The sequence below is a fragment of the Falco peregrinus genome, chromosome 2 (assembly GCF_023634155.1).
Source record: "Falco peregrinus isolate bFalPer1 chromosome 2, bFalPer1.pri, whole genome shotgun sequence".
Lineage (NCBI taxonomy): Eukaryota > Metazoa > Chordata > Aves > Falconiformes > Falconidae > Falco > Falco peregrinus.
This window is the reverse complement of record NC_073722.1, coordinates 116621450-116638406: the sequence shown is the minus strand read 5'-3', so window position 1 is coordinate 116638406 and position 16957 is coordinate 116621450. Positions and strand designations below refer to the sequence as shown.

At 56.7% G+C, this 16957-nt stretch overlaps 1 protein-coding gene across 1 annotated transcript; it reads left to right on the top strand.

Moving 5' to 3' along the window:
• Positions 1-7158: 7158 nt before the first annotated feature.
• Positions 7159-16484, top strand: LOC101916588 (TBC1 domain family member 24-like). The gene is made up of 6 exons (XM_005236217.3): positions 7159-8192; positions 8501-8659; positions 10740-10803; positions 12263-12358; positions 13050-13326; positions 14201-16484. Exons 1-6 carry the CDS (start codon positions 7159-7161, stop codon positions 14344-14346), a joined length of 1776 nt encoding a protein of 591 aa, XP_005236274.3. The 3' UTR covers positions 14347-16484.
• The last annotated feature ends 473 nt before the right edge of the window (positions 16485-16957 follow it).

Sequence of the window (16957 nt, the reverse complement as noted above, 5' to 3'; positions counted from 1 at the left end):
CGCAGAGGTGCAGGATGCAGGGTGCAGGCTGCAGAGGTCCGTGGGTGCAGAGGTGCTGGGCGAAGGGTGCAGAGGTGCTGGGTGAACGGTGCAGAGGTGCTGGGTGTGCGGTGCGGGATCCAGAGGTGCTGGATGTGTGGTGCGGGATCCAGAGGTGCTGGGTGTGCAGGGTGCATGGTGCAGAGGTGCTGGGTGTGCGGTGAGGAATGCAGAGGTGCTGGGTGAGTGGTGCAGGGTGCAAAGGTGCTGGGTGTGCAGGGTGCAGAGGTGCTGGGTGTGCAGGGTGCAGAGGTGCTGGGTGTGCAGGGTGCAAAGGTGCTGGGTGTGCAGGGTGCAGAGGTGCTGGGTGTGCAGGGTGCAGAGGTGCTTGGGTGAGCGGTGCAGAGTGCAGAGGTGCTGGGTGTGCAGTGAGGGATGCAGAGGTGCTGGGTGTGCAGGGTGCAGGGGTGCTGGGTGTGCAGGGTGCAGAGGTGCAGGGTGTGTGGTGCAGGATGCAGAGGTGCTGGGTGTGCAGGATGCAGAAGTGCTGGGTTTGCAGGGTGCAGAGGTGCTGGGTGTGCAGTGCAGAGTGCAGTGGTGCTGGATGTGTGGTGCGGGATCCAAAGGTGCTGGATGTGCAGGGTGCAGAGGTGCTGGGTGTGCAGGGTGCAGAGGTGCTGGGTGTGCAAGGTGCAGGGGTGCGTGATGTGCAGGGTGCAGAGGTGCTGGGTGTGCAGGGTGCAGAGGTGCTGGGTGTGCAGGGTGCAGAGGTGCTGGGTGTGTGGTGCAGGATGCAGAGGTGCTGGGTGTGCAGGATGCAGAGGTGCTGGGTGTGCAGGGTGCAGAGTTGTTGGGTGAGCGGTGCAGAGTGCAGAGGTGCAGGGTGTGTGGTGCAGGATGCAGAGGTGCTGGGTGTGGAGGGTGCAGGGGTGCTGGGTGTGCGGTGCAGGGTGCAGAGGTACAGAGGTGCTGAGGCAGAAGGAAATCCTTTCTGGTTTAATTTTGCACGTCGATGATGAGCTTTGAACCCTGTGGCAGCTCCCAGGGCACTGATGGTCTCCTGCATGCAGCTTGTACCTGTCTCATGCCGTCAGAGCACCCATGTATCAGTATTGTGGTAATAATATTATGGTCTGGATTGAAATATACAGCTATAAGCACAGCAGTGGGGGAACATTCAACCCAAACTGTGCCAGGGGAGCTTTGGTACAGCGGGTTGGAGAATAACTGGGACAGAGAAAATTAGGTAGAGAAAGCGCGAGGACACAGGCAGCGTCCCCCAGGCTTGGGTATCCCCATGCTCTCGGGGACCTGGGAATGGCAGAAAGATGCTTGGGTCAGGAGCAAAACTGCATCCAAGCCTGCTGCTTCTTTCTGATTTTACAGGAGCCCTTTTTCATCTTCCAGAGAAGCACAAAATACACTGGAAGATGCGAAGATCCAGCCCAATGACAGGACCAGTTGCTCAGTGCTCAGGAATTTTCCCGGCCTCTGTAATTCTATGAAATAAGAGCCCTGAGTGTCAGAGTAGTTTACTTCTGAGTGGTGAAGTCTGGTGGGACCGGACAAATGTTGGGATGGGGGAATCAATCCTCTGCATCCCAACAGCATTACCCCCGTGTTACTGCACACCAGGATCCACTAGTGATTTGCAAGTTAAGGAAGGAGTTGCTTTCTTGTTTTTTCAAGGTTTTTGCGCCAGCGCTGAATACCAGTGTAACAGAAGAGGATGGGGAGCCTCCGCACTGCCGCCTCAGCCAGGTCACTGCTGGGACTGAGCTCTGACATGCGCCATCCAGCACCGCGTGGGACATGTCCTGCTGCCCCATCTCCCAGAGGGCTGCCTGCTCTAGTTAGCACCTCTGCAGCACACCCACCCTCCTTCCTCCCTCCTTCCTCCCCTCTTCCGTCCTGCTGCCTCCCCCCTTTCTCCCTCCGCCCTTCCTCCTTCCTTCCTCCCTCCCTTTCTCCTCCTTTCCTCTCTTCTTCCTTGCTTCTTTCTCCCTCCTTCCTCTCTCCTGCATCCCTTGTTCCTCCCTCCATCCTCCCTCTGTCCTTGCTTCCCCCTTCCCTCCCTCCCTCCCTCCCCTCCCCAGGTTCACATGAACCCAAGGCTGAGCAGCAGGTCACCCTGTCCCTCTCCCGCTCTGGGCTGCAGCTCCTGATGTTCAGGTGTCACTTCAGAACACCCCAGCAGTGCTGCCCACTGTCCCCCTCAGGCGCAGCTGCTCCAGCCCCCCGGGCTCCCCATGGCCTTTCCTCCCAGCCTCCTGCCTTTCCCTTCCTTAAGGCAGCTGCTGTTTCCCTTCCCCAAATCCTCAGCCCCATCCCCTGTCCCTGCCCGTCTCCAGATGACAGTGGCTGCCTCCCCCTGCCCTCCCCAGCCCGCGCTGGTGTCCCTGTCCCACTCATCCCTGTCCCTCATCACTGTCCCTGTGCCAGCAGCAGCAGGCAGGGCTGGGCTGCCGGGAAGACACCGTCACACTGGCCAGTGTTGACACTGTCAATATTTTGTTTGCAAAGGCTGCGAAGGGCTCTGCAGTAACTGGCCGGTGGGCGCAGGCTCTTGCTTTTGCAGCAAGCTCCTTCCAAGCCCAAAGAGCTTTTCCCACACCTGATCCACCAGGATTTGTCCTCTCCTTTTTTTTGGGGGGGTGCTATTGATGATGCAAGTCAATGCAGATGCAAACATCAGTAGGCGTGCTGGAAAAGCAGCAGTGAGGCACTGGCAGCGATGTTTTATTGCCCTTGTAACATGGGGCTGCTACTGCACCGCTGTGGCGTGTCACGATAACGAGTGCGTCCTCGCCAGCGGATTCACAGGTGGCTGCTGTGCCCACTGTACTCCCCACGAGTGCTCGGAGCAGCACCGAACCCGCTGGGATGGGGTGGCTGTCAAGCCAGGAGGAAGAGGAGCCACACATGCAATGGGGAGCAAGCTCTGCCGGAGAAATGCTGCCCCCGGGGCTGGTTTTGTGGGGTGCTGAGCACCCCCCGGCATCACTTCATTTCACATTTGCTCTGCTGCAGCAGCTGGGCAGGGCTGGGAGACATGGCTGGGGGGGCAGGAGGGATGTACCCCCCCTCCTGCTGCGGGACAGGGCTGCGGCACAGGGGCTGAGCCCGATGCTCAGCACCGAAAACCTGTGGCCGAGGAGGGCTCACGTGCCAGACATGTCCTGGGCACCAAGGGGAGCAGCATGGGCGCTGTGGGGAGCCCCGCTGGCCCTGGTCCCCCAGTGTGGACTGCGTCCCCAGGCTGGTGGCTCTTGTTACCATCGCTCACCCGAGCCAGGCTGGCTGCTCTCGTGGGCACGGAGCATAAAACATTTATGGCCTTCAGCCACGCTGTTCATCCGGATCCAGCACGACCTCTACATATTTAATTTTTTTTGCCATTAAAAACGCATGAAGAGATGATCCATTTCACGCCGTCCCTGATTCACTTCCATCTCCTGTCTTGCTGTGGAGCAGAGCATCTGCCGGGGAGCAGGGTGGGCGGGGGGCTGCGGGGGGCTGCGGGGGGGGGTCAAGCTGCTTTGAGCTGGAAGGGAGAGGCAGCCACTGCCCTAGAAAAAGCAAATGAGGGGAATGCAGCTGACAAGGTCCTGGGAAAGGTAGCAGGAGCTGCTGCTGTGAAAGCCTGGGCAAGAGGGTTTGAGTTGGAGAGAGAATAAGCCCTCCCTCGACACTGGGAACCAGAGTGGGGTGTGGCGTGGGGACCCCAGGAGCAGAGCTGGGGGGCATCACCCCCCGCTTCGGGTGCAGCACGTGGGGTTGAGCCACAGTCAAGCACACAGACTGACACTGGGTGCAGATGAGGAGCTTCCCACTGGGAAACAGCCCCTCGCCTCCCGCCCACCCAGCGCAGCACCCTGGGGGGCCCTTCGCTGACACAGCCCCTCAACCTGCTTCCACAGGCTCCCAGCTTCCCAGGAGCAAAGGCAGGAGAGGGATGACAGGACAGCCGTGCCACTCCTGTCAGATTTTGGCACATCGTGGAGGTGATGCTTTGTCCAGAAAGGAGAGGGTCTGCAGAGGGACCGCTCTAGCTCAGCAGATACCCTGAGACCCCTGGTGCGGCAGGTGCCCAGGGATGCGCTGCAGGTGCAGGCAGACCCTGCAGACATGCAGGCAGGGAAACAAGGCAGGAACAACCTGCACTTGCTGTTATCACAAGAGAAAAAATCCGATATTCTAAGGGGAAAAAGAAAAAAAACTTGAAAAAATTTAAGATGCCTATAAAAATGCCCTTTTTTATGTGCAGCTGGAACGGTGAGTTCTCCAGGTAGCAATGCTTGATCGGTGCAATGTTGCTGGCAGCATTTCTCAACTGTTTGAGGGTACCTTTCCTTCAAGTCAGCTCTTTTGTCTGTGAATACAGCATATGGTCTGTAATTCCATATCGCATTTTGAAGCTAAAAGTCAGTCAATAGCAACCATTTTCAGGGGGACAGATCAGGAATGCTGGAGCACCACAACTGTGCCTGCAACAATCATGCCCTGTGCTCCCGCTGGGCAACCGAGTACGTAGGAGGCATGGGGTGCTGCAGGGTGCAAATCACATCACCCCAAATTTCCCCTGGTGGTTTTGCCAGCCGGTGCTCAAGTAATGTGGCAAACACAGCCAGCATAGCCCCAGCGCACCCATCCCCAAAGAGCGTCCCCAAGGGTACACAAGCCGGTTGCAGAAGGACATGATTTGCTCCTCATGGCCCCAGTCTCTCCCTTTCCTCCTGGTTCCTGGCACTTGCTGCTCACATGTTTCTCTTTCTGACTCCTCCGGGACCATCCAGCGGGAAGCGGTTTTGCAAACCCACTCACTGTGTTGACGTTTCCATTGTTCAAGGGCAGGCGACGGCTGCAGCGGCCCCACCCCGCCACCCCCACCCCCCCCCTGCAGGACCCTCCCTGCCCCATGACGCTGGTGAAGGGGGTGAACCCCAGAGTGGGAAAATGAAGGTTATACTTGGGGAAAAAACATTATTAAGTTTAATGGTTGTGTTGCTGGTTTGATGGTTATCTCATCCCACGGGGTGTTTACATCCCCTTCCCCAGCCTCCGTGCAGAATTGGGGTGGGAAGGGGCGACGTGGGCATGGGAGCTGCTCCACCCCTCACTGTGTTTACCCCAAATAAACCTCCTGTGCCAGCGGGCTGGCACTCACCTTAAAAGTCAGGGCAGGTGATGGGGACAGAGGGGACCCGGCAGCGGCGTGCACCAGAGCCAGGGCACATGCTGCAGGTGGGGCTCAGCCTGCCCCGCTCCCCGGGGGGGGCGGCTGGTGGCTTCCCCATGGCCAAGCCGGCCCAGGGCGAGAACACGGGCACCGGGCAAGGTGAGTGAGCTGCAGCCAGGGCAGCCGCACGTTCGTGCAGGGGAGGATGCAGGAGGTTCTTGCTGGTCCTGCTCATGCCAGGATCACATCCAGCTGAGGAGAGGGGCTGAAGCAGACCCACATTTCCTTCCCCATCAGCCTCAGCATGTCCCAGGGCAGGCAGAGCTGGAGCCACCAGCCAGCACCCTGGGTCAGGGCACCAGCGGCTGGGTGGGCTCAGGATGATGCTCCTCGGTGCTTTGGGCAGGGCAGCACCAATGGTATGCGGCCAGCTGCAGGGACAAGGTGAATTTGGGGACCACGGTGGTGCAAACAGCCCTGCTTCAGCCCCAGTGTTCGTTTTAGCCTGGTTTCTATGGCTAGAAGCCTGCGTGGCTGCACTCTGGCTCTGTCTGTTCAAAGCAGGGATTCAGGCTGAGCAGCAACCCGTTAAAACGGCTGCCCTTTCCCTGAACCAGATCTGGACCTAATCTGCTGATTTTGCTGAGCTTGAGCAGGGGTCAAACTGAACTGGAGAGCAGGAGCCACAGCCAGACCCAGCATGGGAGCAGCCCAGGCACCCGGACCCCCTCGATGTGCCACCACATGCTGCCACACACAGTACACAGGGCTGGGACCACGCTGTCCCCCCGCGTCCCCTTGGGGCCAGAGCAGAGGCTTGGTTCAGTGCAAATCCATCCTAGACTCCCCAACCCAACTGAGCGCATCCAAGAAAAATACATCAGAGAATTAACGTGTATGCTAATCAACTTTATTCTTGCCAATTAATCACCGCCCAGCAGAACTCACCCACGCAAAGACAACTGTCTCCTTGTAGAGGGTCTGGAGCTGAGCTCTCCTGCAACCCCAGGGAAAATGCCACTTGCTTCGCTCTAGGAGGAGCTCAAACTCTGTTCTTCCCAGAACAGGGCTGGCGGCTGCCACAGCCCTGCCACGGTGCCATTGTGGGAGCCTCTCCAGGGGAAGGGGCTGGGGACCTTCTGCCTCCAAGAGGCTTCCCAGATGCTCTGCAGACCCTGCGTGTTGTCCCTTGGATGGGGTCTTTCCACGTGTATGGGGGCATGCAGGAAATGGGGACCCTTTGGCATCCCACAGATCATCCCCACACCCCACAGACCATCCCCACACACCTGGTGAGCCCCTTTTGCTGCAGCACCTTCTCTTTGCACCTTCTCTCTGGTACCCAAGTGGCCAGAGGGATCAGGAGACTTTTTCAGGAGGCAGTAAGAGAGAGGGCAGATACCCGAGGCTGGCTTTGCCTGCTCTATCTGGGCTTGTAGCAGCCTGGTCCTGGGCTGCCAGACCTGGACAGGACATTGCCCCCTGCCCTGCTCTGTCCCTGGGTGGTGACACAATGCAAATGGTCCCTCTCAGCTCCAGCATCATTTGTACCCCCACTGCCTGTGACGCTGGGCTCATTATACTCAGTGGCGTAACGCTGCTGTCCCATTGTTATCCCCAGGGAACCGGGACTGTGTCCCTGCTTTCTGCACCTCCCTCTCAGCAGGTCACAAGCTGGGAATTCAGGGGCTTTTTGAGGGATGCAAGGCTCCTCACAGTGTGGAGAAACACCTCTGACACCCAGCTGGTACCTGGCCCCATGCTTCCCTGAGCCCCTAGGCAGTGGTTTCACCCAGAGCCGGAGCCAATATGTGCAGGCAAGGGCAAAGCGAGCAGCTCCAGCCAGGCAAAGCCTTCTGAAAACCTCCCCTTGGCGTGGGGGGAATAACTATTGAAATACAAGACATTGCTGTAAGACTTCAAAGCGCCATCAGCCAGGGTGAAACGCTGTCAGCTGGGGCAGTGAAGCGTGTTGAATAAAAGGTCTTTGTCCTACAGAGATGTTTGGCTCATCTCCAGTCACCATCGTGATCACGTCCGAAGCTGACACCTGGGACATCGACGCCTCCTCTTGTCTGGGCTGTGGACAGTTCGTGGATTGGGACAGGATGCCAGACCCGGAGCAACAGGCACATATCCCCCGAGACATCCTCAGTAAGCCCCCGAAGGAGCTGAAGAAGCTGGCAAGAGAAGGCTACTGGGCAGCGAGCCGCGCTCTCAGAGCTCAGGTCTACCACCAGCTCATCCAGCAGGTTGCCTGCCGGCTCGTCACCCCAGATGCCCTTGTCTACAGGGATGTGGCCAGTCGGCTCTTTGGGAAGCCAAGTGTGAGCTCCCACCCTTTGCCTGAGTTCCTGGAAGGATGTTCCATGCCCACATACTGCCTCAACCTGGAAGGGGTCACCGCCTTGAAGAAGATCCTCATCTGTGTCGGCAACCTTTTTCCCGACATAACCTACAGCCCAATCCTCCCCTCTCTGGTGGCTCTGCTGCTGCACTACAGTGAAGACGAAGCTCAGTGCTTTGAGAACATCTCTCGCCTCATCGCCAGCAATGCTCCCCACACCAGCTACATTGACCAGTCCTTCCTGGCCCACCAAGCCTCCTGCATGACTTTTGGGGATCTGGCCAACAAGCACTGCCCAGCAGCTCACAAACTCATAGCCAGCACCTCTGAGAACGTCTTTGAGGTCTACTCTGAATGGTTGTCATGGCTCTTTCATGATCTCCCCTTCAATTACGCCATCCGTGTCTTTGATGTCTACCTGCTGGAGGGGCAGAAGGTCCTCTACCGCATTGCTCTGGCCTTGCTGAAGCAGTACAGGCTCTCAGTGACCACTGCCGAGCTGGAGGGGACCGACATCAAGGCAGACCTGCAGGCTTTTGTGCAGAACATTGCTGAGCACGTGACTGTTGACAAACTCCTAGAGAGAGCCTTTGGCATCCGGCTGTTCTCCCGCAAGGAAATCTGGCTTCTCCAGATGGCCAACAGGAAGGCGTTAATGGAGAGGGGCATAACCATGGTGCAGAGAAGGTAAGGAGAACTCTCTGTTTGCCAGCTCTTGGGGCTGAGCAGACAAAATATGAGTTACAGTGGAGATACAACATGGGGGGGGGGGGGGGGGGGGGGCTTCAGGTATCTCCCGCAGCTTTGGCTGTGCTGGGTGCCTCACAGCCCCTCATAGGGGACCTTGTCAGGAGGCACTGTGCAGTCAGAGCTAGAGATGTTAACAGAAAGCTCATGATGCAAAAAGTGTGACAAAATCTGATGCATGGGGGCTGCACCCCTAAAAGCAGACAGGCACCCCAGCTTGGCCATAATGGATGTCCTCCCTCATGCAGGCAGTCCTTCCACCTGGCTGTGGACATGCAGAACTTCAGCTCCAGCATTGTAACGGCTCAGGAGATGCGCATCATCTGGTCCTGGATCCCTGAGCGCTTCTCCCTCTTCCCCCCGCTGCTGCTCTTCTCCACCTCAGAAGATGGGTGCAGCCTGCAGAGGTAAAGACTCATCTGCCCATCGGGTCAGGTTGGGTCAGACTGATGAGGAGTAAAACTGGGTAGAGGTTGGTGTTGTAGAAAGGAGCAACATGTCGTGTCTGTGGGGTACATCTGACATCACCTGAGGGTTCTCGGGTTCGATTCAAGATCTTGAATGTGGCCTGGGCCAGTGCTGGCTGTAGGGGAGGGGGTGAAGCTCAGTCAGATGGCAATCAGCAACTCAGCACAGGGAACATCGAGCCCTGCACATGTGCTGTGCAGGGGAACATCCCCATCTGCCACGCCGTGCCAGGCATGCTACAATCAGCCAGGGCCAGCCAGCACGCCATGCCCAGGCCAGGGCTCCAGCTCCCTCCCAGTGGTGCGGAGCACAGGCATGCTGCTGGATGCTGCAGTCAGTGCTGTGGCTCGAAACTGAGCTGGGAAATCAGTTTGCCACTGACTTCCCAAGCTGTGAAGCAGCAAAAGCCTTCCAGTGGGCTGAGGCTGCCTTTGCAAGAATGTTTTCAGGCAGGAAACCCAAACCTGCTCCTCTGCAGGAGCATGTTAAGCTGAGAGGTTGCAGTCACAGAGCAGGCAGAGCTCAGGGCAGGGGCAGACAGTGTGTGGGTACACCCTGCAATGAGGAAGACATCAAACGCTTGAAACACAAGTTAAGAGAGCCCAAGCATCATGGCCAATGCCCCAAATTGCAATAGAAAGACCAGTGTGAGCACTGGAGACAAAGTAGAGCCCAGTGATGCCCACTGCCACGGTCATGGAGCAACGGGTGCGGTGGGAAGCAGGGACATCCCCGCAATGCCCAGTGCTGGAGCACTGCTCTGCTGAGGCGCAGCTCACGGCCGGCTGGGAAGGGATGCCAGGCTGTCCAGGGACTGGATGCTGCCCATGCCGCTCTGGTTCTCAGGGTGATGTTTAAAGGTGGGGCCACGATGGCAGCACCTCCATTAGCACCACGAGCATCACTCCCAGCCCATGAGAGGTGAGCAGGCACCCATAGCACAGCGGGGCAGCCCCACCCTGGGAAGCACAGCCCTGCACCTTCCCAAGGCAGCAACGGGATGCAGAGCCCAGATTAGGAAACACATCCAGATTAAAAACAAGGTCATTTGGGAAACTCCCCCCAGGAAGCATCCCCCCAGCCCAATGCCCCAGGGTAGGGGTGGGAGGATTTAATGTTTGGATTTATCTGAGCTATTACCTGCTTCACCAAGCAAAAATGATGACTTGAGAAGTCTCATAAGCCAACTCCCTCCATTCCTGAAATGAAGCTGCTGGAGCTACACAAAATCACAGAATCATAGAATCTTTTAGATTGGAAAAGACCTGTAAGACGATCCAGTCCCTATTAACCTGTTAGCTATTTTACCATAGTAATGCAAATCCTTGTTCAAAGCTGTTATAATAATTTCACAGAAATAACCACACACTGAGCTAGTAAGTCTAGTTTTATGGACCACATATGAAACTCGAAAACTAATGTATTTCACAGAGTTATCTGCTCTACATAAACATGCAAACTGAAAGCCTACTTCATAGAACCGCTAGACAAAAAGATTTTATTTTAAAGTGATAACTAAGAAAGTAATAATTTTCTCAGTGATTCCACAAAAATCTTACTGACGGCTTATTGTTAGACTTTTGGGCTGCTCTTTTCTATTTTACAGTCTTCTTACTCTTACCATTTCTCCCCTGGAAAAATGCAACATTTTAAAGTCAGTTTGCTACAAAGGTGCTGCAAGATGCTGGTTAGTTGAAGAATTCAGACAGTACACGGCACTATAGAGTTGTTCTGATTCCCCCACTTCCTCCTCCTTCAAAAAAAGGGAAGAAAATAAAGGCTGAGTTTTCATAGCAACATAGCAGCAATAAAGGATTGTTTGATGACAAGTTTCTGCTGCTGTCCTTCTGTGAGCTCCCTTGGGCCAGCTGCTGGCACAGCAACAGGCTGAGGGGCCACCACCGCTCCCCACTGTCCCTTTACAGCCCAGTGCTCGCCGCACGGCCAGGCTCCCTGCATGGCATGCTGCTCCTGGCCCCCAGACCGCCACTGATCCAGCCTCCTTGCTCATCTCTGCAGGTTTTACACATGCTGTGAAGGCTACGAACCGACGGTGCTGCTCATAAAAACCACAGAGGGGGAGGTGAGTATTTCCCCAAGCAGAGTAGTGGGCTGCGCTGGTGCAGCTGTGGGGAAGGGGAAAGGGTGGTTGACCACACTGGCACTTGTTGGAGCAGCTACAGGGCTGTGTGGTCCCTCTCCTGCCCTGCCTGGGGTCAGCCCCAGCCCCCAGGAGAGAGCAAACTGCACCTAGAGTCACCCCCAGCACCAAGAACCAGCTCAGACACCAGCTAGTCTGAAGTGTGCTGCTGGGGGGAAACAGGGGGTCAGTGAGGTGGAGAGAGTTCACAAGTGATACTCTTTTATTGTAAATACAAGCTAAATCATTAAGTCCTTGCTAAGCAGACTTCCCTGAAGTCAGCAGATGCTTTGCATGAGCCAGGACTTGTTTTCAATGCATTAAATGCAAGGATCTCTCTCTGACTGCAAGAGCAGACACACAAGGGAAATGGAGGAGAAATAAGGACAACTTCCACAATATTTGAAAGTCGTGAAATAACTGCAAAACCCCCTGAGCCAGACCTCTTCCTGGGGACTCTGAGAATGGCTCATAAACCTGTATTTTATGTCTCCACTCGTCATCAAACAGCGGGGGCAAGTTGTGTAAATTGTTCAGGCATCCCAAAGATTTATTGACCTACCAGTCCTATTTGCCAAGCCTGACACCTCAGCGTGGTGCGGAGATAAACACCCTGCTACCCCCTAGGGCCTTGTGCAGACAAGAGAAGGTGACTTAGAAAACCTTGTTTCCTACACGTTTTAGCTCATTTTATCCCTTAGCTAGCACCAAGGACAGGCATGAGGTCCCACCTCTCACTCATGACCCTTCAGCCATGGTCAAGTCAGGGATGTCCACGCCAGGATCAGGCTGACCGTGGGTGGAAGGACCCCTGGGCTTGGTTAAAAGCCTTCTAGGTCAAAAAAAAAAAAAAATGGTTACCGAAGCCTTTGCCATTTTAAACCACATTTTCTCTAAAGTATCATAAAACAGGTGACCACCTCGCCACTGTCCAGGGGTCACCTGAGGACAAGGACCTCCTATAGCCCTTCCACAGCATGATGCAATACTGTTCACACCATGCTTTGAGCCGCACAGTTGCTCCTTTCTCTGGCTGGGAGCTCGCTGGGCTCGGTGGGAGGCACAGCTCCTGCTGCTGGGGAGCACACCAGCACCACCGAACCGGCCCCCAGCTCACCGCAACCACCTCTACTGCAATGGAGCAACCCCCCCCCCCCCCCCCCCCCCAGCAGCCAGAGCCCCCCTTAAGCACTGAGGCTGAGCGGACTCACGCCCAGAGCACCAGCGACTTGTCAGCACAGGATTTAGCTGGCACAGCAGAATCTGGCTCTCCGATCCCCCTGAGGCCCTTGCAGAGCCCTTGCCCTCCTGAAGACACGAGCAGTGGCTGGTGTTTCTGGGCTTGCTCTGGTCCCAGCCGTCTCACCTGCTGACGGCTGCCTCCCTGTGCTCTCTCCCAAAGGTGTGCGGGGCATTTCTCTCCTCTGACTGGAGTGAAAGGAAAAAGAGTGGGGCAACATCAGGCTTTTTTGGGACAGGGGAGTGCTTTGTGTTCACTGTAAGTCACATTTTATTTCTGGGTTTACACTCATGGGTTTGTCTGGTAATTGCTTTTTCCTTTATCCCTCTGACAACTCAGGGCATGGTGGCACCGAGCTGCTTCCTTATCACGGTCCCAACTGCTGCCCCTTAGCCCTGGCAGGAGGCAGCAGCACAGAAATTGCTGTGCTGTATCAGAGAAAGAGAGAAGGAACTCCAGCCCCCGAGGCAATGTGCAGTAACCCTGGGTGGGTCTTGGAGCATCCTCCCAGGATGACAGCAGGGCAGCATGCGTGTCAGGGTGGGTTTCTGCCCTGTTTCCTTGGGCAGCTCCTGGATGGAGTACTGCCAAAGCAGCTCTGGCATCCCTGCAGAAGGAGCAGGCTGAGTTGGTCCAAGAGATCCTGGGGGCAAAGTCCAGCATTCATCCAGTACCCTGCCAGGATCCAACCAGCACCCACCTGGCAACATCGGCACTGCAGGTTTGCCCATCTCTGGCAGTGCTTTGCAAAGACAAAACCAACTTCCCAGCCACAGCTGCCTCCAGAGCAGCCCTGGCACTGCCAGAATGCCCTGTCCCTTCCCTACCCCAGGTCCAGACCTGGCACACAGCATCTGGCCCCGACCCACTGGGCCAGGCAGCACTGTCTCTCCTCAGCAACAGAGATGTCCCAAAGCACAGGGCTCACCACGTTTCTCCTGCTTTCCAGGTGCGTCCTGAGACAGAGAGGTATGAGTGGGTGTTCATCAAGAAGCCAGAGCTGGCCAAAGCTGTGCCACGCTCACGCCAGCGGTCGCCTTCCCCCTCTCCTGCATCCCTCCTCGGCTCCTCCCTGGAGAGCTGCAGCACCAGCTCGAACCGTCTTACTGTGCCCACGCCACAGAGGAAAGGCCGTCTCTCCCCATTTCTGGCCATCAGGCATTTCCTTCTGCCTTCCAAAACAGCTTCCATGTTCATGTCCGGGTCACAGGAAGGGATCGTTATTGGTAATGACCGAATGGTGGGCATCCCCCACTGATACACTGCTGCTTGGGCTGAAAAGTTAAAATCTGAGTTGCCTGTAAAGGCAAAGACCTCCTGGTTTAGGATATCAGTTTAAAGTCAGGCAAGTTGAAGTCAGTCACCTTAAATTAGCAGGAGTGCCAAGCTGCACAAGAGGGAGGATGCTCCTTCTGAGAGCCCCAGAGGGGCTCTGCCAGCCAAGGGGGAGCAGCACAGCCCAAACCTCCTGGTGAGGTTGGCACCCTTGAGGCTGGGTGTCCTTTCCCAGCTCTTCCCTCCGTTTTGCGTAGGATGCAGAGGAGATGTAGGTGGGGATCAGCCCAGGGAAGGGCCAGACACAGTCACCCAGAGCAGATGTGCCGGCTGCCTGCCTGCGGTGCTGTCTCCCAGGTCAGGCTTGAGCATGGAGGTTGAATCTTTGTGCCCCGCCACCACCGAGGTGGGTTCAGCAGAGGACTGCAGCAAGTCAGAAATGCCTGCAGCACTGACAGTTGCCTCTGCCTCCCTTCCAGCAACCCCCGGGAACAGGATCAGGACAAGCCTGGCTGCAGGGATGCAAGGAGCTTTACTTGTTCTCCAGCTCTCCAAGTAGTTTAATAATTCAGCTTGTGCTGCCAGGGCAACCTCTCGCACTGGCTGCTCTGCAGATAGCTCTCTGGAAGCTCTGCCTCCACGCTGATATCCCAATTAGCAGAGAAGGCAGTCAGGGCATCCCTAGCCCAGCGCTGCACTGTGGCCAAAGGACAGAAAGCTGAGAGAGGGGTGCAATCCTGAGAGACCTCATCGGCTGCGCCAGTGCCCCTGCTTGGGCAGCGGGATGGGGAGAGCAGAACCTGACCGTCTTGCTTGCACTTTCAGGTGGAGGGGGAGGCCAAGCTCTGTCCCTCGACACCAACCTGCTCTGGGGGCACACAGAGCACTGTGAGACCTTCGACAACCCTCCACTCTGCCAGGAGAACTTCAAGGTGCAGCTCTTGGAAGTGTGGGGCTTTCAAAATGCCTAGGTCCTGTGGGAAACAGCCCCTCACCGCACCGCACAGAGACGGGGACTGCTTGCCATTCTGGCCACCAGCCCAGCTGCCAGCTGTGGTCTCTGCCAGCAGCACCACAGGCACCTCCTCTCACCATCCTCCCCTCCACAGCCAGCCCTCATGGTGGTGTGGAGAGAGGGCAACACGGTGCCAGGAGGGCGCTGCCTTCGGGGACATTTCAGGTCCCTTCCAACAGTTTGGACCCAGCCCACTCCACCCAGTCTGTCCCGGTTTAGGATGCTGGAGGGGAGGTGAACCGGTCTAGTTTCTTACACTTCCCTGGCTTGTTTGCAGCTTGGGGCTCAACAGCAAACCAGTGGTACTGCAGCACAGGCAGATTATACAGGAATTCTAAGCCTAGGCAAAACCCAACACCAAGGCACAAAGCTGACCAGAAACACTCTCAGACCCCACTTCGCTGGGGTCCCAAGCCCAGTGCCACCCTTCAAGCCATATGCAGAATTTTGTAGCCTCTGCAGGTTATCAAGACTCCCCTGGGATCACAGACCGATCACCATCCAGCACAGTGCAAGAGACTCTTTTTGTCCGCAGTTGAAACTGCTGATCAGTGATTAACAAAGTCCTGCCTGGTGCTTACACACTGGCAGCCAGCAAGAACCCCCAGCTGTGCACCTGCCTCATCATTTTTGTATTAAACTGAGGAGCTATATTCACTGCAAAGGGCTGACCTAAGACTGCGAGCAGTGAAAACATATGAGCCTTAACCAGTGGGCCCTGACTCCCTGGGGTCAGGACAATGGGAGATGTGCCATTTTAAAACATGAAACGTGAATGTAGTTCAGTCAGACAAGGCAACCCTCGCAGGAGGCTTGTAGACCATAGAGATATTCTGGCTGCAGGATGAGAACATCTCCCACATCCAAATATACTTTCCACTTGTGGTTTTATCACTCATATATTCCACTTCTTGAGCTATTCAGAGCAGGAGCTATCGTTGCCTTGGTGCCTGCTTCCAGTGATGGCAAGATGACTCGGGCAGGAGCAGATGATGACAACAAGCTCAGACAAAACCAGCCATGTGGCAGACCTAGGAGTTACTTAGAGCCTTCAAAGGGTATCCATGTAAGATGAGGAGGTGAGATGCAGCCTTCCGTGCCCCTGTGCCTGGCCTTTGCCCACAGAGCTCAAGTGAAAAAACCCCACAGAATTACTCTTTCCCTTCAGTTTAAAAGGTCTGCTTGGGTGTCCTCAGTATGTATTTCTTTCTGTGATCATGTCCTGGACTTTCTCCCTGGCTGAAAGCTTCCCATGGGATTCCCTCTCCCTTCCCAAGTGGCTGTTTCACCTCTCCACCCAGAGATGTACAGGATGCAGGAGACGCTTGGAAATGCACAGCCCGTCATTAGCAGCCCAGCCTGACCTCGCAGCAGCCTTCAGAGCATCTCCTTGCAAAGAGCAAGCGCGCCCCACGTACTGCACTGAGGCACCGGAGGCTGGGTACGCGCGGTGCGGGTGCTGCTGACACGGTGGCTGGGCCCGTGAGCGCCTTCAGGCCATCGGTGCTGGGTACCGGCACGTAGTGAGCACCTTTGGGGCACGTAGTGAGCACCTTTGGGGCACGTAGCGAGCGCCTTTGGGGCACATAGCGAGAGCCTTTGGGGCACATAGCGAGCATCTTTGGGGCACGTAGTGAGCGCCTTTGGGGCATGTAGCGAGCATCTTTGGGGCACGTAGTGAGCATCTTTGGGGCACGTAGCGAGCGCCTTTGGGGCACGTAGCAAGCATCTTTGGGGCACATAGTGAGCGCCTTTGGGGCACGTAGTGAGCATCTTTGGGGCACGTAGCGAGAGCCTTTGGGGCACGTAGCGAGCATCTTTGGGGCATGTAGCGAGCGCCTTTGGGGCACGTAGCGAGCGCCTTTGGGGCACGTAGCGAGCATCTTTGGGGCACGTAGCGAGCGCCTTTGGGGCATGTAGCAAGTATCTTTGGGCTGTCAGCACTAGGCACCAGCACGTAGTGAGCACCTTTGGGGCGCATAGCGAGTGCCTTTGGGCCATCGGTGCTGGGCACTGGCACTATGCACCCGCCGCAGCCCAGCGCCACAGCCAACACCAGCTGCCGGCCATGCTCCCTGCCTGCCCCGACAGGCACCTTCGCTATGTCTGAGAGGGACGCCACACTCCGTCCTTCTCACACTTGATTCCGTTACTGAATAAAGTTCGAAACTCTTGGAGAATAAAGAAAAAGAAGCCCCTGAAACCACGCAGGGGAAGCAGAGGGGGCATGTAATGGGGTATAATGGGATCTTCCACGTGTCGTGCCGCCACCTGCCCACAGCGGGGCCAGCGCAGACCCGGCCGCCCCCCGAGGGCTCTCGGTGCGGGTGGGAGCGGGTGGAGCGGGCCGGAGGACGGCGGAGGGCAGCACCGGGACCCGGGGCGGCAGCCCGGCCTTCCCCCCTCGGCGTCCCCGACCGTGCGGGCCTGCACCCGGGCCCGGGGCGCCGCGCCTTAGCAGTGGTGGCCACCAGCTGCCGCCAGGCCAAGCCAAGCCCATACCCGGCACCAAGGGCCTTCCCGCCTCACGGCGCCCGGGCCCGGTAGCGGGCAGCCGCCGGCCGGCA